The sequence below is a fragment of the Pleurodeles waltl genome, chromosome 8 (assembly GCF_031143425.1).
Source record: "Pleurodeles waltl isolate 20211129_DDA chromosome 8, aPleWal1.hap1.20221129, whole genome shotgun sequence".
Lineage (NCBI taxonomy): Eukaryota > Metazoa > Chordata > Amphibia > Caudata > Salamandridae > Pleurodeles > Pleurodeles waltl.
In genome coordinates, this window is record NC_090447.1 from 121,584,723 (window position 1) to 121,602,554 (window position 17,832).

At 46.1% G+C, this 17,832-nt stretch overlaps 1 protein-coding gene across 2 annotated transcripts in view; it reads left to right on the forward strand.

Annotated features, from left to right (window-relative positions):
- Nucleotides 1-17,832, forward strand: part of CAPN5 (calpain 5) — a 431,423-nt gene that overhangs the window by 351,757 nt on the left and 61,834 nt on the right. For both annotated transcript variants that reach the window (XM_069203908.1, XM_069203909.1), the window contains exon 4: nt 4,475-4,683. In XM_069203908.1, coding sequence (XP_069060009.1) covers nt 4,475-4,683 — 209 coding nt within the window. The remainder of the gene's footprint in view (nt 1-4,474; nt 4,684-17,832) is intronic.

Sequence of the window (17,832 nt, forward strand, 5' to 3'; positions counted from 1 at the left end):
CCTATCTGCATTCTAACCTCTATTACTGTCAGCCCTCCAGACTGCTTAGATCCACTCAAAGGGCCTTTTTTAAAGATCCCACGTATTCGCACTGCTCGATATGGTGGATGATCATTTTCCTGTCTAGTTCCATTGTATTGGAACAAATTGCCATTCTCCATCCGCTCCTTTGCTGAGCGTGCAGAGTTAAAGAAAAAAAAAAAAAAAAGTTGTTAAAAATATGGCTGTTTAATTGTGTTCTCTAACATAATTTTTAATCCTAGCTCTTTTCTTCTTGACCTAGGCGCCAAGATACTCCTTCAGGAGTGAGCCTTGCGCTGTATTAAGTGCTTAACAGTAACATTTCCACCAATCTAAAGTAGACACATTGGCAAGTAACTACTGCACACTATGAAGACTCTGGATCTGGATAAATATCCTTGTGCCATATGGCAGTGGACTGAGAGCAACCAATACCCGTGTGTGAAAATGGTCATGCTCTCCCTTTTAAATGTAACCTCAGAATGAGTCCAAAACCCATGACCCAGGTTTTACTTGTCCCCCTCAGCAGGATGGCTGCCTCATCTACAAATCCAGTTACTGAGGGGGTTTGGAGAAGCTTATACTAATGAATGCAAGGCTTATCCCAGGGAGGTGCTTCCACTTTCTAGAATATTGGCTTGATCTCAGATGTACCTTCTGACATGGGTGACCTAGCTGCTCTTATCTTGCATTTCTCTGTTCTTTTATTTCACTGCAACAGCTTAAGGTAGTTCTCAATCTGAGTCTTTGGGTGTGCTAAAGTCAGGGGGCTACTGGGCCTCCTTTCTCTTCAGCTTGGTATGTTTCACAGCAGGCTAATTAAATGCGTGGTGTCAATCCTCATAGAACCTGTCTTTACCTGGCGTAGTGTATTGAGTAGCCAGGCAGTCCAGGGTGGGCACCATACCACCCCAAAATCTAAAGCCCTTACCTCCAAACTTTATGAAATATCTGTGAGACCTGGTTGCTGCTATGGTACAGAGTGGAGTCTTCAGCTGCACTTGGCCTTGCCCAAATGGCTGGAGGTGCAAGAAGTCTTGTTGGGGTGAAATGCAGCATTGCGTGGGCAAGCTCACTCATCTAAGAGTGTCCATTTTAAGTTCTTCTGAAGACAGTATGATAGCCTAGGGTACCAGATGGCAGGAGAGGCTGAAGAGAGAGTGAAGAACGGTGGGCAAGCGTGGGTTGCACCCACCATAGCCGACACCCAGGACATATTGTTTGGGGCCAAGGACAACACGTTTTCATGTCTGTTTTGTCCTTGGGACAAATAGGCCCAACCCCCTGCAGCACAAACCCTTTTGCCTCCAATTTACATTATGTTATTATGGGTCCGGAAGGACATTGTCTGCAGTTAAGGTAATATTTGTGTCCATATATTAATGCTGTTAGAAGTTGCATGTACGGTTCATTAATGCAAAACCTTTATTGTTAGTTTGAGCTCTCTAATGAAATGTTGCATTCCTCGGACTGCACTACCGACAGTGGTTCCAATATAAAAATATATACACACGTTTGCATGGTTTAACAATATAAGGCTACATATAATCAGTGCTTAATTTGTAAATAAAGTGCCGGTGCTCAAAGCCCTCCTCTTAAACATGCTGCTGCTGCAATTAAATGTGCCAACACTGAATACTGAGGCAAAATTTTGGAAGAAAGATACATGATTCTTTGCTTTCAATTTAAATTGTTTACAAAAAATGCTACTAGAAAAAAATGTTTAGCTAAACTATTGTGACATTTTAGGTACCATTTCTTTGAAGTATCATTTAGTAAAATGTGTTGATGCATGCTAGTATTTCCAAAAATATTCAGAATGTAAAACCCAGGTAACAAGTTTCATCAGGATTATGGAAAAAATAGAAATAAACAATCATTGGCAAAGCCAAAATGCCTGGCATTGGTGGTCAGGTTTTGGGGTTTTGTCAATGTTTATCTTGTTTTGGCATGGGTTTTGTACAACTTAATAGCCATGGGAGCATTATAACAAACACTGGCAAAAATACAAATATTTCTTTGTTCTCAAAAAGCACACATTGCTACAATGTTCCTGGCACTGAATAAAACTACTTTGTGTGCCAATATGCTCCTTATGAAAGAGCAGAATGCCATCACTCACTGAAGCCAGTCTCTAGATAGATAAAGAGACGGAGATTTAATAAAAACAAAACATCTTGGTTTATGCCAGACCTAATTAGAGGCCCAATTTTTAAAGCTAGTCACAAAAGTGCACCCATGGTTTATGTCCTTGCATTAGTGCAGATGTACGTCTTTCATGAATTCACAAGAATTTATAGAAGTAGGCCAGGAAATCATACTCCTATAAAATATTTGTGAACTGCATTTTAGCACAAGCAAATATGCTTTTGTAGATTTGCTCGCACACAAATCTGTTGAGCTTTTACAGGTTAATTTTCTTTCTCATCTTCGATCTAACTAATTTAATCGTTTGGACTCTGTCTCAGATATCACTACCCAGACTTTAACTATGGGCTGGGTGTCAGCACCTGTGTTATTCCTATTGTTGTTTGACATTTGTAAACACGTAGCACTGACCCATGCTTAGTATGGTGCAGGCCTAATTATGCATGCAAGACTGGAAGTGTATATGGGTTCAGTGTTGTGTGAAAGATATTAAGCGAGTTGTTTTATTTGGATGCCAAATCTGAACTTTCATTGGTATAAACTTTTTCTACTCCTACGTGCAGCATCCTTAATACAGAATGGTGTAGCCTAATGTTTTCTGTGGTAAAGCTGCAGTATTTCCAAAGGGCATGATTGTGTCAAATAGGCTGCCCATGAATCAGAAGTTACTTTTGAATCCATTAACTTTTCATTTGTACATAATTTTTTACTCTTTCAATTAACTTTGTTTGATCCTTTTCTGTTCTTTTTTTTTTAATTTTTTTTTTTTTGTAGGGGTGGTTGGAGTGTTTCATTCCGCTCTCGGAATTGGTGGAATTTGGTGACTCCAGGTTGCTCTTGTAATGCAGAGTTCCGCCCAATTACTGGCAGTTGCCATATGGCCAAAATATTTCAGGAGCGGCTCCAGAAATGCGAGCAAGATTAGCGTCCGTTTCTAATGTGGGCAGTCACGGTCAGAGGGCTTCCTCTCGCGTAGATTTGCTGCGGCTCGAGTAGATTTTCTACTCTAGCATCAGCAAAATTAGCTCAAATGGCCTCGCACGTGGTGCAGTTTGTGCTGATATTTCAGTGCTGCTCACGCTACTGTGCTAAATTGCAGCACAGCGTGCATATTTCCACCCGTTTGCACAAGTCTGCGGAATCTTGCAGAGTTTTTATGTAATTCTGAGTGAAGCTCTGAGTTGCGCCCACCTCTAATTTTTTAACTGAATTGTTCTCTTACATATGTACATGTTTCTCAGGAAGGCCTTGGTGCTTGATTGAAGCTTCCAAAGGTAAGCCTGAAATTCGACACAGAAACCAGTTTATCTTTTCAGAGTCAAATTGTTTAGGCCTTATAGGAACTCAGTCACATCTTGCATAAAGTTGTCTTTCTCTACCGATAGAGTAAAAAAAGGTTTCCTTCGTTTGCTGCTCCAGGCATGCCGCTAATTATTAAATTAGCAGTGTCATAGTTGGTCTGCCCTGGGTTGTAATGCAGACGAGGAAAATGGGTGCCACATTATTACCTGGTAACAAAAAAATAAATGTGTGATAGCTACCCTTCTGTACACCAGTAAGATTCTTGTCTAATTGTGGATACTCCAATAACCAACTCCGTGACCGTGTTCCCCTGGGACGTCCAATTCCACCAGTTTGCACAAGTGTTTTTAGAGTTACTCAAAGAACCAGTGGTGGTTCTCTTAGTGTTGTATTAACATTTATATTGCACTTTCATACCCCTTGCAAAGTACTTAGCAGTAAAGTTCCATGTTCCATTTGCAAGAATATTCCTCTTAGTAAATGTTTTAAACAATAAAAGAAAATGGGGAAAAGGTGCAAAATACGCATAATGACTAATCGCCTTATTTTCTTTAGTTGTAAATCCTTCTGAAAAATGTTTTTGCAGAATGTTCTCATATTTACAACGGAAATATGGACAGAGAAGGAAAGTGCCAGTGTTTAAAATTCAATTAAGTTCATATTTACTGCAGAGCGCCTCGTGGCTCTACGCAGCAGGTGTTTATGTCCCCCAACTCCGTGAAACACATTTATGTCAGAAGGATGAGAGGCGGATGTATTCGAGGGATGTGAACCTGTGATTGAGTTAACTACAGATCTCTTCAGTGGATGCACCCGGCGCTCTGAGCCACCAAACTTGGCTAGGTTGACATGTTGATTCTGTAGACCATGCTCACGATTTCTTGACATTCCCACCCCTGTAAATTTTCCTGAGTATTCACTTTTGTAACCTATTATTTGTATTATGTGAATAAAAACAAACCAAATACTCCTTAACCATTGCCTCTGTTGCCCCACTCTGCAGGTCATCCCAGACTGGAAGGGGCAGGAGTGGAACCCTGAGAAACCAGAAAACTATGCCGGCATATTCCACTTTAATTTTTGGCGGTTCGGAGAATGGGTCGACGTAGTGATTGACGATCGACTGCCAACCATTCACAACTCGCTCATCTACTGCCACTCGAACGCGCCGAATGAGATGTGGTGCGCGCTGCTGGAAAAGGCCTATGCCAAGTAAGAAAGCTATGACTAACTCACTGACTGAATTCAATCTAACTAGTTGTTTTGTTGCGTATCACAGTGTATTTGTTGCAAGTTTGCACCCAGTAGCAAGAGAACACAGAAAGTCTACCATTTGCCTTTTGGTTTTGTCTTTCCCTGTTGCTTCCAGAATGTTCCTTTGAGTTGTCTATCAGTGGGTAAATACAGTGCTTTTCGACAGCCCGGATCTTTGCAAGAACTGTGAATCCATCAAAATGTTTTAAAGGTTTTGTGATAAGGAAACCTAAGCAGTGAACAGAAAAAAATGGTAAAAATCAGTGTGTTTCATAAAGTAAATAGTATTTGCATTTATTCAAGAGCAGGCCTTGACACAGTAATGTGAGCTGCATATGATCTCATTGACCTTATGAATTGCTGCAATTCGATATGTAGTTAAGGAGGTGGTGTTTAATGGTTTTAAACAACCAAACATTATAGCTACTGGATTTTAAGCATGTGGGGGTGTTATATGTCATGAGAAGGAGTAATCCGTTTTGGGATATGTTACCCCTCTCAGGGTGCACTTTTCCCAGCTTGAATTGTGTGTGTGTGACTGGAAATTCACAAGTTCATATCCTGACAGGTCCACCCAGCCTTTCATTATTCCGATGTTGATAAAAAGAATACCATTAGTATGGGTAATAATCATTACTTTATTAGTGATGTCATAAATTATCTCATAGAACATGTCATGAGTGATGTAATATGTGAGGTCATAAGCAGTGCATGAAGGGAGGTGCAAATTATAGTTATCACTACTATCTGTAGCTGGTGAATTTCTGCGTGTTTTTATTTTGTAGTTCAAAACTTTAATAATCAGTGATATAGTCACTTAACTATAGTGTTATTTTAATCTTTGTGTTTTTCAGTGAATTTCTAGGATTTTTTTACCCCAAGGTAATATTTTATTACCACATGTAAAGCCAAACTCGTGCTGCGCAGGTCCTTTGGCCATGCACAGTGGGGGGTTGGCCACAGGGCTCGGCCTGTGGCCAACCCCCCACAGACAGCAAACCCCAAGCTGCAAACAGCCTTTGTCCGTGCACAGCAGAGGAGAGAGTTGCCAGCAAGGCCTGGTCTGCGGCCACCCCACCTGGGTCCAGCTCACCCCCCCACCCCCCAGCAGGCAGAAAACGTAATGCTTTTCACAGCCTTTCATTGCACGCAGCGTGGGGTTGGCCGCAGAGCCTGCGTCAAGCTCCCCACAAGGAGCCACATGAGGGCAGCCAACCCCACAGTGCACACTGCCTTTGCTTGTGCATGACGTGGGTTAGCTGCATGTTCTATGTTGTAGCCAGCCACTCCTTCCAACTCCCCACAGGCAGCCAACCCCACCCTGTGCACATCCTTTGGCTATGTGCAGCAGGGGTTGATCATAGGGATTGGCGTGCCGCCAGGCCCTGTGGCGAAACCACCAGCAGGCTGCCAACCATGCACAGCCTTTGCCGTGCGCAGCATAGGGTTGTCTTTTTGGTTCCAGGGAGCCCATCACCTTTGACAAAATATAAGAAAAAGGGGGAGGGAAGCCACATCGTCCCCCTCCTAGAGTCTCATTAGGCCTCGGGGACCCCAGGGCCTTAAGAATTTTAAAGGGGAGGGGGCCGCATGACCTCCCACCCTCCCTGAGCCTCATTAGGCTCTGGATGACCCCACTCCCCTGTGGCATTCTTTATTTTAAAGGGAAGTGGGGTCCGTGGCACCCGTACTTGAGCCTCATGAGGCCCTGGGGACCCCATCCATCAGGGTCTCTTTTTTTTTTTTTTTTTGAAAGAGGAAGGGGGCCACATGGCCACGCCACCCTCTCTGAGCCTCATTAGGTCACAGGAACCTCATCTCCCAAGGCTTTATGATCCTTAAAGGGGAGAGGGACCAAGTGGCCCCCTCCCCGAACCTTATTAGGCCCTGCGGACACCATCCCCCAGGGACTTTTATTTAAGGGGAGGGGTGTTGCATGGCCCCCTCCCTGACCCTATTCTGGCCCCAGGGACCCCATCCCCGAAGACCTACGTTTAATATAGGTGGATGCCCTGGTGCCCACCCAGGGCACCTACCATGCACCATGTTGGAGGCCGGGGGGGAGCCCCAGAGTTTCCACTGCTCCAGCCAGCTCCCCACATGCTGTGGAAGCCGACATTGCTCCCACCCAGAGGGAGCAGCCATTTATGCTGTTCCCTCCAAGTGGGAGCAATCTTTTGATATTTTTCCCTGCCCACATCACTGCAGACAGGGAAGCAGAGCACAAATCTGCCTCTAGCCCATGGGAGGAATTTTAAAGCTTTGGCCTGCTGGGAGCAGACATTGTGTTTGCTCCCGTTTGGTGAGAGTTTTAAAAATTGCCCCACCAAGTGGGAGCAAACACAAGTGTCCCTCCCCACGCCAGTGCAGGCAGGGAAACTGCTGCGTCTCAGGGGTGGGCTCCATGGGACACAGAAGGTGAGCGAGCGCTGGGAAATGGGTTCCCCGGAGCCATTAATGGCTCAGGGCGGTAGGTTGAGTGGCACCCTTCCCTTTTTGTTGACAGTAGCGACCCGGAGAAATGGGGTCCCCATGGCCTTTTAAAAGCTTGGGGAGGGACTGTGCGGCCCCATCGGCTTTTTTGTAAATTTTGGCCCTGGGATAGGTCCTACAGTTCCCTCTCTTTTAATTACATAATTCTGCCCTGGGGGGTGGGCTTCCTGGGGACTTTGAAGGCTTGGGCAGGGGAGCAGTCTGTGTGCCTCTCCACTTTCTGGCACATTTTGACCCCAAGGGTGGGTTCCCAAAGTAATTTCAGGGCTCAGGGAGAGGAGCTGCGCAGCCACTCCTGGCTCCCACCATTGTACACATTTTATTCCCTGGGGCCTTAATTTACCAATTTGTTTTACCAGGTTTGCTATTTTGAGAGTTTTTTTTTTTTTTTTTTTTTTTTTTTTTTAAACGATCTTGCGGGGGCCCCACAGGAGTGCAGCAAAAAATATATATTTATTTTCCTGAGTCCTGCAGTAGTTTCCAGCAACATTTTTCTGATGCAGCCAATTAGAGTCTTTGCTCCCATTAGAGCAAATTGATCGAAGGGAAATAAAGCTTCCTGGGCCAATCAGAATGCTCTATTTTTGAAGTGGCACGCCTGATAGTCTCTTGAGCCTCTCGTGGACACAAATATTTTTGAACCTTAATTAAACTACTGAACTGATTTACACCATAACACAAAAAACACAATCTGTGGAACAAGATCTTGCTTGATGCCAAACTTGGCATTATTCCGTTCAGGAGTTCAGGCTGTAGTCATGCTCAAAATCCCTATGGGAAATTTCATGGGGAAAACCCTTTTGGGGCCCCTCTTTTTCTCAGCCCCCACTTGACAAGTCACCCTGAAACTTTCTGCATAGCAGCTAAAGTGACTGGCATAATAATTTTGAAAATTTCATGAAGATTCATCAAACGGCGCCAAAGTTATTAGCAAAACAAAAAAATTATTTTCCTATGGAAACTAAACTAGGTCCTAACTAGAACTGGCTTATAGGTAGGACATATAGACACACACACACACACACACACGCCAAAATGCAGGTCTGTTTTGGTACACAAAAGAGTGTCGTATGGGGAAGCAATGTCATCTTAAGGCAATAGTTTAAAATAACTGATGCAAGGAAAAGTTAGAAAACCTTAATGATCAATGTCAAAAGGGGTTGGGAATCTGAACAATGGGGGTGAGTTCACAGAAGCTCTACAAAAGGGAAATAAAAAATTTTCTGGAAGTTGAAATCTGTGTACTCCAGTGTAATTGACAATCCTATAGAAGCAGTAATCCCACCAGATTGCTGGGTACAACACTTTGAGAATATTTATAGATAGCATGACAGCACCAACAGGAGAGATTCAGGGGTCTGTGAGGGACCTCCTTCTGGGCAAAAAATGACCACATTTCTTTGGGCCAATCACGGATCCCCCACCATGCACAGTTTTCTCAGCAATAATTTTGCTGCAAATGTTAGTGATATTATCAATGATGTCAAAGAAGATGTCATGAGTGATATAATGCCTCAGGTAATTAGCCGTGCATGGCGAGGGTGTCAGTTATAGTTGCCTTAGGGCACGAGTTATAGCTACTTGAAATAATTGTAACTATAACGGCTGAATTATTTTGGTATTGTGCGTGTAAAATCTGAACCGAACTGTAATGTCCCTGTAACCTTTGGTTTTTTAGTGAATTTCTAAGATTGTTTTTTTATTCTGCTTCCTACCTATAACGTCCCTGTAACGTTTTGTTTTTTTCAGTGAATTTGTAGTTTTTTTTTTTAACATTAAGTAAGATGTCCATCACAATGCACGGTATGGGTTGGATGCAGGGTCTAGCGCCCTAATTTCCTTATTTACTGCAGCATCCTCAGTAAAAAATGCTTTCAGTTTTCCACTTCGATTCCATCAAGATGGCATTCAGATGTGCCACACTTTAGGCATATATTCAGAATGTTAGCACTCTAGCTGCTCATTAGAATACTGTAGGCTGCTGATCACCAGTGAGTTAACTGGCAGGCTGCTGCTGCTGTTGAAAGTGCATATTTCAGTCCACATTTGAGAATGTTTTAATGAAACAGAGGAGAAAGATATTTGAGAACTCTCTTAAAATATGTGCTAAATTGTTTTCTACAGCACTAACCATAATTTATATGACAAAACGAACCCCCTCATTTTGTTCTGTTCTAAATTAAATGTTTTAAGTTTTGAAGATGGCGGCGGAGACGGACTCTCTTTGAGCGAGCTCCGTGCTGGCCTGCAAAGTAATTCTGCCGCCTATCCCTTCTGCCTCACGGTTCGTGCTATCGGCACACCACCACTGGCTGCTGCTGCTCTTAAAGGGGTGGCTGCCACAACTTTGGTAAGGAGCGCTGCCTGGTGACAAACACCACCAGCACCACCACTGTGAGCCGTGGGTCGAGCAGGCAATGCCTTCCCTGCGGCTGTGCCCATCTGCTCATAGCAGCTGACTGCAGAGAGGCCCCTTCTGACCTGCAGGCCTCCCCTGGCTGCTAGGGGCTGGCACAGTCCCTCACCTGGACTACACACGGGCACTTGGGAGGAGCCATGCAGAGGCCTTTCCCCTCCCTGCCATCTGTGCGGCCTTGCGGCCTGTGTCGGGAGCAGGTGGGGAACTGGGAGAGGAGGAGCCTGAGACGGTTACGAAGTTTCGGCCTTAGGATCCCAGTAGTGGCCTGCGCAGAAGGTGAGGGTAGGACGTAATTGCTGCCCTCGGGCCCAAGCGTGCCACCACGTGGCCCTTAGTTCGTTTGCGATATCACTCCAGAGGCAGTGAAATGCCTTTGGGTTGGCATGCGCTCCCCCCCTACTCCAGTATCCTTTTAAAGAGCCCCTCTCCCCCACTGGTTTGGGGGATGTGGCGGGCTCCTGGGAGACCCGGCAGGAGGAGGGACCACTTGCTGCATATACTGGGAGGAGATGTGAGGGGGACCCTGCCTCCTAGTGGCCCTGTAGTGTGGATGGTTTGAGGCCCCTCGGTGCAACTGCACAGGACTGGGTGGACGGGGGGGTCCTAAATCACTGGTGTGGCCACGCAAAAGGAGTCTCTGGACATGAAGTAGATCTGTCTGCGTGGTGTTTGGATGGTTGAGACCCCACCCCCATCCCCTTCCCTGATTCCGTGTGGGGCTTGAGACACTGTATGACTTGCCTGGAGACTCTGTCTACTTGGGGACTGGTCGACACTTGCTGTGCCATTGGTTTTGGAGGGCGTCACTGCCCAAAAATATCTCTAATTGTCTTTCCACTTTGCTTTGTTGCCCCTCCCCCCCCCCCCCCCGAAACTCCCCACCCTCGACGCTACTGGAGGACATTCTGCCAGACTGTTGGTTGCATCATGTTTGTTTGTGGAGGCCTGGTGGGGAACAGTTGTTATAACGCAGTGGCGAGAGACAAGGAGCCTAAGCCTCCCCGCCAGGGAAAGATGGACTGATACACAAATATTGTGATCCCACCAGTACCGGACCCCCCCAACAGTACCAGATAACCCCACCCTCCTCCTCGAGATGCAGTCTTCCAGGGAGGCCCTGGAGGGATGGGTGGGAGAGGTGCGATCAGAGGTTTCCCTCTTGTGCCGGGTCCTCTGAAATTTGGTGGAACAGGTCACTTCAGCTGAAACCCTAATATCGGATCTTGAAGACACGGTTCGGGACCTAAGCCGAGAGATGACAGAGACTAAGACCCTTAACAAAGATGTCATATGGCACCTGGAGGATGCGGAAAACCGGGTTTGTGAGGTTTCCATAAGGGGTGGTGGGTGCTAATATGCTTACTTTCTTGGATGCCTGGATACGACAGGTTATGCCACCTGACAAGCTGTCTGCCTGTTTTGTGATTGAACATGCCCATTGGGTGCTGGGGGGGATTGCGGGGGGCAGACCTCCGCCAGGGGCCCCCGAGGCCTGTGAGTGCTTGCTTCTTAAATTTCCAGCACCAGGATGTGATCCTGGCAGAGGTGCGCAAATTGGGAGAAGTCCGGCATGAGAACTCTAAGATTCTTATCTTCCCCGATTACACCAGGGAGGTCCAGAAGCAGTGCTGCACCTTCGACTCGGTGAAGGCCAAGCTGCGGAGTCTTCAGCTACAGTATATGCTCCTCTTCCCAGCCAAGTTGAAGGTGCTGTTCCAAGGGAAACTGTTCTTTTTTCAGACTTGGGAAGATGCTTCGGCATGGCTAAAGGAATGCCTCAAACTGTCTGGACGGGGAGGCCAGGAGATGGACTTAAGGAATGCTGGGCAGGAGGGCGCTCGCTCGAAGGATTGGTCATGCCCCAGACGGAAAAGCCAGAGAAGGCGAAGGGGAGGAGGGGGGTACGCCGAGGCAGCCGCCAAGGTCATCGGAGAGAGATCTCGACTCATCTGACTAGGAAGGTGGCCAAAGTGCGAACATCCAAAAGAAGAGCAGCGATTGTGGCTGCATAGGTGACACAACACATGGTGGCTCAGATGAGGACATAGAGAGGACATAGAGACAGGCTGAGAGATTGCCCACTTGGAACAAGAACACAACCCAGCCCCTCATGCTGCGGGGGCTTCTGAGACTGGTGGCGGCAGAACTGTGGTCCAAAGCTGGAAGACCATGGACTGGCCTCTACTGGCCCTCCCGCGGAGGACTTCTTTAGTCTAAGCAGGACTTTTCTCATTTTCTCTCTGTGTTCTTGGACAGGGGGTCTCAATTAACAGGGATGGTGTGGACCCCAGTTGGGTTTTAGGGGTTAGATACTGAGGGTTTAGGGTGGGGGATGGTGAGCTACAGACCACTCGACTCCTGTCAAGACAGTTCATGGGGTTCAGTCTCACAGGGGTCTTCGCAGGGTGGGGAGGAGGGAGGATTGTTATACGTTGTGTTTTTCTGTTTTTAATATGTTAGCAGTTAGTGGGGTCGGGAGAAAGACATGCGAATCAAGTAGGAGTCCTCCAGTGGGATCCATGATCTTTACTCTCCCATCAACATCCCTGCTTGCCTCTGTCTGGGTGTGCACTACTGCTTGTGATTCTTTCCCTCAGGTTTAGGATGACCCCTACTGGAAGTGAATGAGGGATCCTCTCGGCAAACACTAAGTCAGTTACAGTCCTATCCTGTAATGTAAACGGACTGGGAGACAAGGTCAAATGGGGTTTGGTGACCCAATACATAAAGAGGCTACACCCAGACATAGTGCTTTTACAGGAGACGCATCTTAAAGGCAAACATTGTAAATTCTTGCCTGGGGGCCCTATGTCACGTTAGCACACACAGGCTTTACTGCTGGATACAGAGGGGTGGTGATCTTGAATCAATGGATCCCACCCCCCCTTTTGAATCCAGCGACAAAAGACAGACCCACATGGTAGATACGTGGGGTTGAAAGTGTTCTGGGGGAGGCAAGAGGTTATGCTTATTAGTGCATATGCCCCTCCCAAACTTTAGAATTCCCTGTTGGAGAAATTGGCAGAGATTTTACTAGAGGTAAAACACTCAGTGTTTTAGGGGATGATTTTAATGATGTGATGGTGATGAATCTTGACAGATTAGTGATGCCTCGGGTGCCCAGACCCCCTACTTTTCTCACCCGCTTCGCTATGACCCTCGGCCTGTCCAGTCTCTGGAGAAGAACACACCCCCTGACAGCAAATACTCCTATCTTTCTGGGGCTCATAAGGTATTTTATAGGCTGGACTACATTTTTGCCCCAGCAGTAGTGGTAGGGTCTATACATTGAGTGGATTACCTAGAGAGGATTTCCTGTCTGACCTCTCTCCCCTAGTGATGCGTCTGGGAGGACAGAGGTGTTGGGGTGGAGGGATGGAGGTTAAATGCTTGGGACCTACAGCATTGGGAAGTGGCTCGTGGGATCCGGATGGATACTAAATTGTACTTTAAAGAAAATATGGACTCTGGCTCATCCAAGGTAGTGCTTTGGGAAGCATATAAAACACTGCTTAGAGATAGTGCCCTGAATCTGATAGCCCGGAAGAAGAGAAAGGTGACGGAAACCCTGAGAGGGCTGAAAAACCACCTATTTGCGATTGATGACACCTTGAGTTGAAAGCCAGTACCACCCACCCTTTGCAACTGGGAACTAAGGAGGGCTGAGTATCAGGAAACTGTAGAGGTGGGGTAAAGAACTAAATGCGAGCCACCCAGCACAGGATATATGAATCAGAAGATAAGGCAGGGAAGATCCTGGTGTGGCTGGGAAGGAGAGGTGGAGGTGAGGTCAGTACCTGAGATAGTGAGCCCTGAAAGAGCTCATGTGTCTTGGGACGTGGCGATTGCAGAGGCTTTTGCCCGCTATTACAAAGATCTGTACAGGGCCATCCCACTGAAGGGACCCCTCTCGGATTGGGAGATATTTGCAGGACATACTTGTTCCAGTCTTAGATGCAGAGGCACATAAGGACTTAGAATGTGAGATTACCTTTGAGGAGGTCCAGGCCACCATGGTGAAGTTACACTCTGGTAAAATCGTGGGCCCTAATGAGTTCCCAGCTGAGTTGTTTAAGCGCTATGGCGGGCTACTGCTACCCCCAATTTCCTAAATATGTTCCTGGATGCAAAGCAACAGGGGACTGTCCCTGCTGATTTGATGAGGGCCGTAATAGTTGTTATCCCTCTTGAACATAGAGGTGAAAGGTTTAGCCATGGTGCTAGCCACACGCCTCCAACGTATCATTACTCCCCTGATCCATGGGGACCGATCTGGCTGTATGCTGGGGTACTCCACATGATACAGTATGAGACGTATGCATCATTGGCTGAGTGCAACATTGACACACCCAAACCCGTACGTATTCCTGGCTCTCGATGCTGAGAAGGCATTTGATGCAGTGCCTTGGCCCTTCTTGGAATGCACACTAGTAAGATTTGGGTTTGGCCCTCAATAGATGGAAGGGGTGCGACTGTTGTATTGCAACCCGGTAGCGGCATTTAGGGTTAATGAGGCCCTTTCCTTTGAGCTCACCATTAGGAGGGGCACTAGACAGGGTTGTCCCTTGTTCCCTTTGCTGTTTGCCCTTACTATAGAATCCCTGGCGTGCGTGGCCCGTACCCACCCTAATATAGGTTGGTTCAAGTTGAGGGAGGCAACAACATACTCCTTTATGTAACAGAGCCCCTAATATCCTTTCCACGACTCTTCCACTTAATCGAGGACTATCAGAGCTACTCCAGTTACTGGATAAATTGGGACAAATCCATCCGATATACCCCACAGGGGGAGAGGGAAATGCACTCCCTGCCTAGGCGTCTTCAATGTTGGCGAGAGAGATTTAAGTACCTCTGTGTACATGATGCATAAGGCAGACCTATGCCATGCCCGCAACTTAGGGAGGATGATGGGAGCCCGCTGGGTTGACATGGAAAGCTGGATGGGTCCTCCTCCTGCACTGATGGAGCATGCAGCCTTGTTTAAGATGATCTTCCTCCCGAAGTTGTTATATGTTCTACGGAACACATACTACTGAATACCCCTTGAGATTTTTGCTTTTATTGCATGGGTCATGCATCTCTTTCTGTGGGAGGGGAAACACCGTAGAATTGCCATGAAAAACGCTACAGCATAATCAGTACAATTGGGGGGGGTCCATCCCTTCCAGATCCAGAAGCATACTACTGGACAGCTCATCTTATTATTGTCAATGATTGGATGTTTGCCCCATTGAACCACCCCACGTTCCGATTGGAGAGATTGCAGTGGGAAGGAAATCCTGTGTCCAATATCTTTATGGGAGATGGAGGCGTCAGCGCCTTTTGCCAGCCACTCAGGTGTCCCATATTGCATGAACCAAGATAACCACTCTCCTAGGATGGCACCACCGACCCATGAGGGAGACTGTCCTGTGGGTGGGGCACTGTTTGCTGGAAATCAGACGCCTGATGGGGTTTGAGGTCTGGGACCCCATTAGAATTTCTAAAGTGGGAGACCTCATGGAGGGCAGGAATATTATGCCTTTTGCGTCTCTTCAAACTGAGTACACACTTACTAAGACACAGTTCCTACACTATGCACAGTTACAACATGCATGGAGAGCAGAGGGCCTCCCTGGGGTGGGGATGCCTGACTATGCCGTGATAGAGGCAGATTGTTAATGGAAGGGTTAGACAAAAGTGCAGTGACCCTGACATATAAGACCATTAGTAGCAACATCCCTGACACCCTACTTAAGTTCTGTAGCTGCTGGGAAGTTGATCTTGGGGAATTGGAAGATGTGGACTGTGAGGCAGCATTGATGCTCCCACGAGAAGTAGCTATCAAGTCGAGACTACGGTTGATCCAATTTAAAGATATATATATATATATATATATATTTTTTTTTATGATAGACAATGATTGCATACTATGGGAAAGGCACAACACCCAAACTGCTTGAGATGCCCGGGAGCAATCGGTTCCTACCTACATACGATCTGAGAGTGCCCAGTGATCCAGGAATATTGGGTGAGGATTGTGCAAACTATGGGAGGTGTTGATGGAACAGATCCTACTGGACCCCAAGCTAAGCTCCTGTTATACGGTCTTGGACTGGTGGTGGCCAAGTAGGACATTGCCCGTTTACGGGGTTCTGAGATGTGTCCAACATTGGAAACTTGGAGGAGAGGAATGGATCTATTTATGATGGCAGAGAAGGCCACATATACCAGTAGAGGCTGTCTACAGAAATTTCAGAAGGTGTGGAGGGTCTGGATGGAGTTTCATTAGTGACTAATAAGAAATACAGACTACTGCGACACACTGAGGGCAGAAGGAGAGGCACTAGTGGACATATGGCTTGGGTTGGCTGATGGCGGACTAAAATAATGCTTGTAACTGTATCTGCTCTCGTGATTGAGTGTCTGTGGGTTGTTAAGGGGATGGAGGTACTGTTTTTTTTAGGTCAAGCTTAGGCACCGTGCATACACTGTCTCTCAACATGTTGTCATATACATCTGTGGGCTTGCACCACACCCATCTCATGTCCTTCACATTCATTCGTTCCTTGGCCTGCCTTTCCAAGTTCCCTTGATTTCATATGTAAATGCTTTACATTTGTCCCACCTTGAGGCTGCTTTATCTCCTTGGAGACTGACCTTGTTGTATGGACTAGTGCACGATCTGTCATATAGCTTAGTGTGGTGCACTACTTTTTTCTTTTGCTTCTCTGCTTCACGCTCCATGTCCGTATGTTGTTTCTTCCTCTTCCTTGTTTTGGGCATGCCATTGTTTCTTTGTGGTATCTGCGCAGAAAGGCTGGAAGCTGAAAGGGGTTCTTTTTTATTTAATATTTTTAAGAGGTTCATATAGCGGAAACTTAATCGGAGGAGCGCTTTACATGAGTACGTGAAGTTTCGTAAAGTGCAGACTCGATCTGAGAAGCTCTTTAATTGACTCCGTTACATACAGGTTTAGCAGTTGAAAAACATACAAACATTAAAAAAAACACAAATTCTCAACGTGGCTTTCCCCGCACAGTAGGAGAGCCGATAATACAATATTCACTGCACTCTGGAAACTCGCCCCATAATGCTTTGCAGAGCATTTCTTTTTCAATTTTTTTTGCCCTTAACTCAGTCTGTGGTGGTCCTATGCCAATGGGACCACCACCAAACCGTTCAGTATGACACACTCATCCTGTCTATGCCATCTCTGTGTCCCCACACTAGGTTGGGGGGCAAAATAGTAACCTCTCTCACCATTCAATGTCTCTTTAAGCTCTCACATGGCTGGAACTTTTGTTTTACAGCTGGGAATAGTTTGTTTTAAGGGTATTGTTTGTAATAGTATTTAATACGCCTGAAAATGTGTAAGGCTCTACATCCTGTAGGGGCTATGTGTATGGTTACAACGCATTACTTTCTGCCATTCTGTTTTCATGTCATTATGCCCTCTAGGGGCTGACTATATGGTTGCATGGCCATGTTTCTTACAAATGCCATTTTTATTATGGTGTCCTCTAAGGCTGTACTGAGCATTACAGTCCAAATACTACAATATTTGCTGCACTTGGATGCTTGCCCGATAATGCTTTGTGGGGCATTCCTTTTACTAAAAGTTTTGCCCATAGCTCACCGCATGATGTGCTCTTTCTGTCTAGGTCATCTCTGGGTCCCCACACTAGATTGGGGTGGACCCCAAAATAATAATATAAAAAAATATAAAACATAATGGCAATATTTTCATTGTTTGCTGCAGATAGAGGAAGAAGGTAAATGGAAGTGCTTTAGTTATATGCAGGGCCACTGGAATTATGTGGCAGAGAGGACCAAATTATGTGGCAAGAAAAGTCCACTTATGCATTTACAACGCTAATAGCTCTAACTCAAGCAAATGCCAGACCTATTGCATTGCAAATGCTTGTTCTTTTTTGTTTCTTCTACCTCTGGCTCTGAACACATACTGATTAGTTTAGTTGCTTATATAACGCGAACAGCTAACCACTCAGGGTTTCCTGGCGTTTTATGTAACCGGTAGAGAGGCCTAACTCCAACATATTAAAATAGCCATGTCTTTAATTGTTTGCGGAAGTTAAACGGTGAGATGCAAGATCTAAGTTGTTAAGGCAGAGCATTCCAAAGCCTAGGGCCTATGGAAGAAAAGGAACTGCCTTCCACATGAGAAAGTTTAAACTTAGGAATATAGCTAAGAG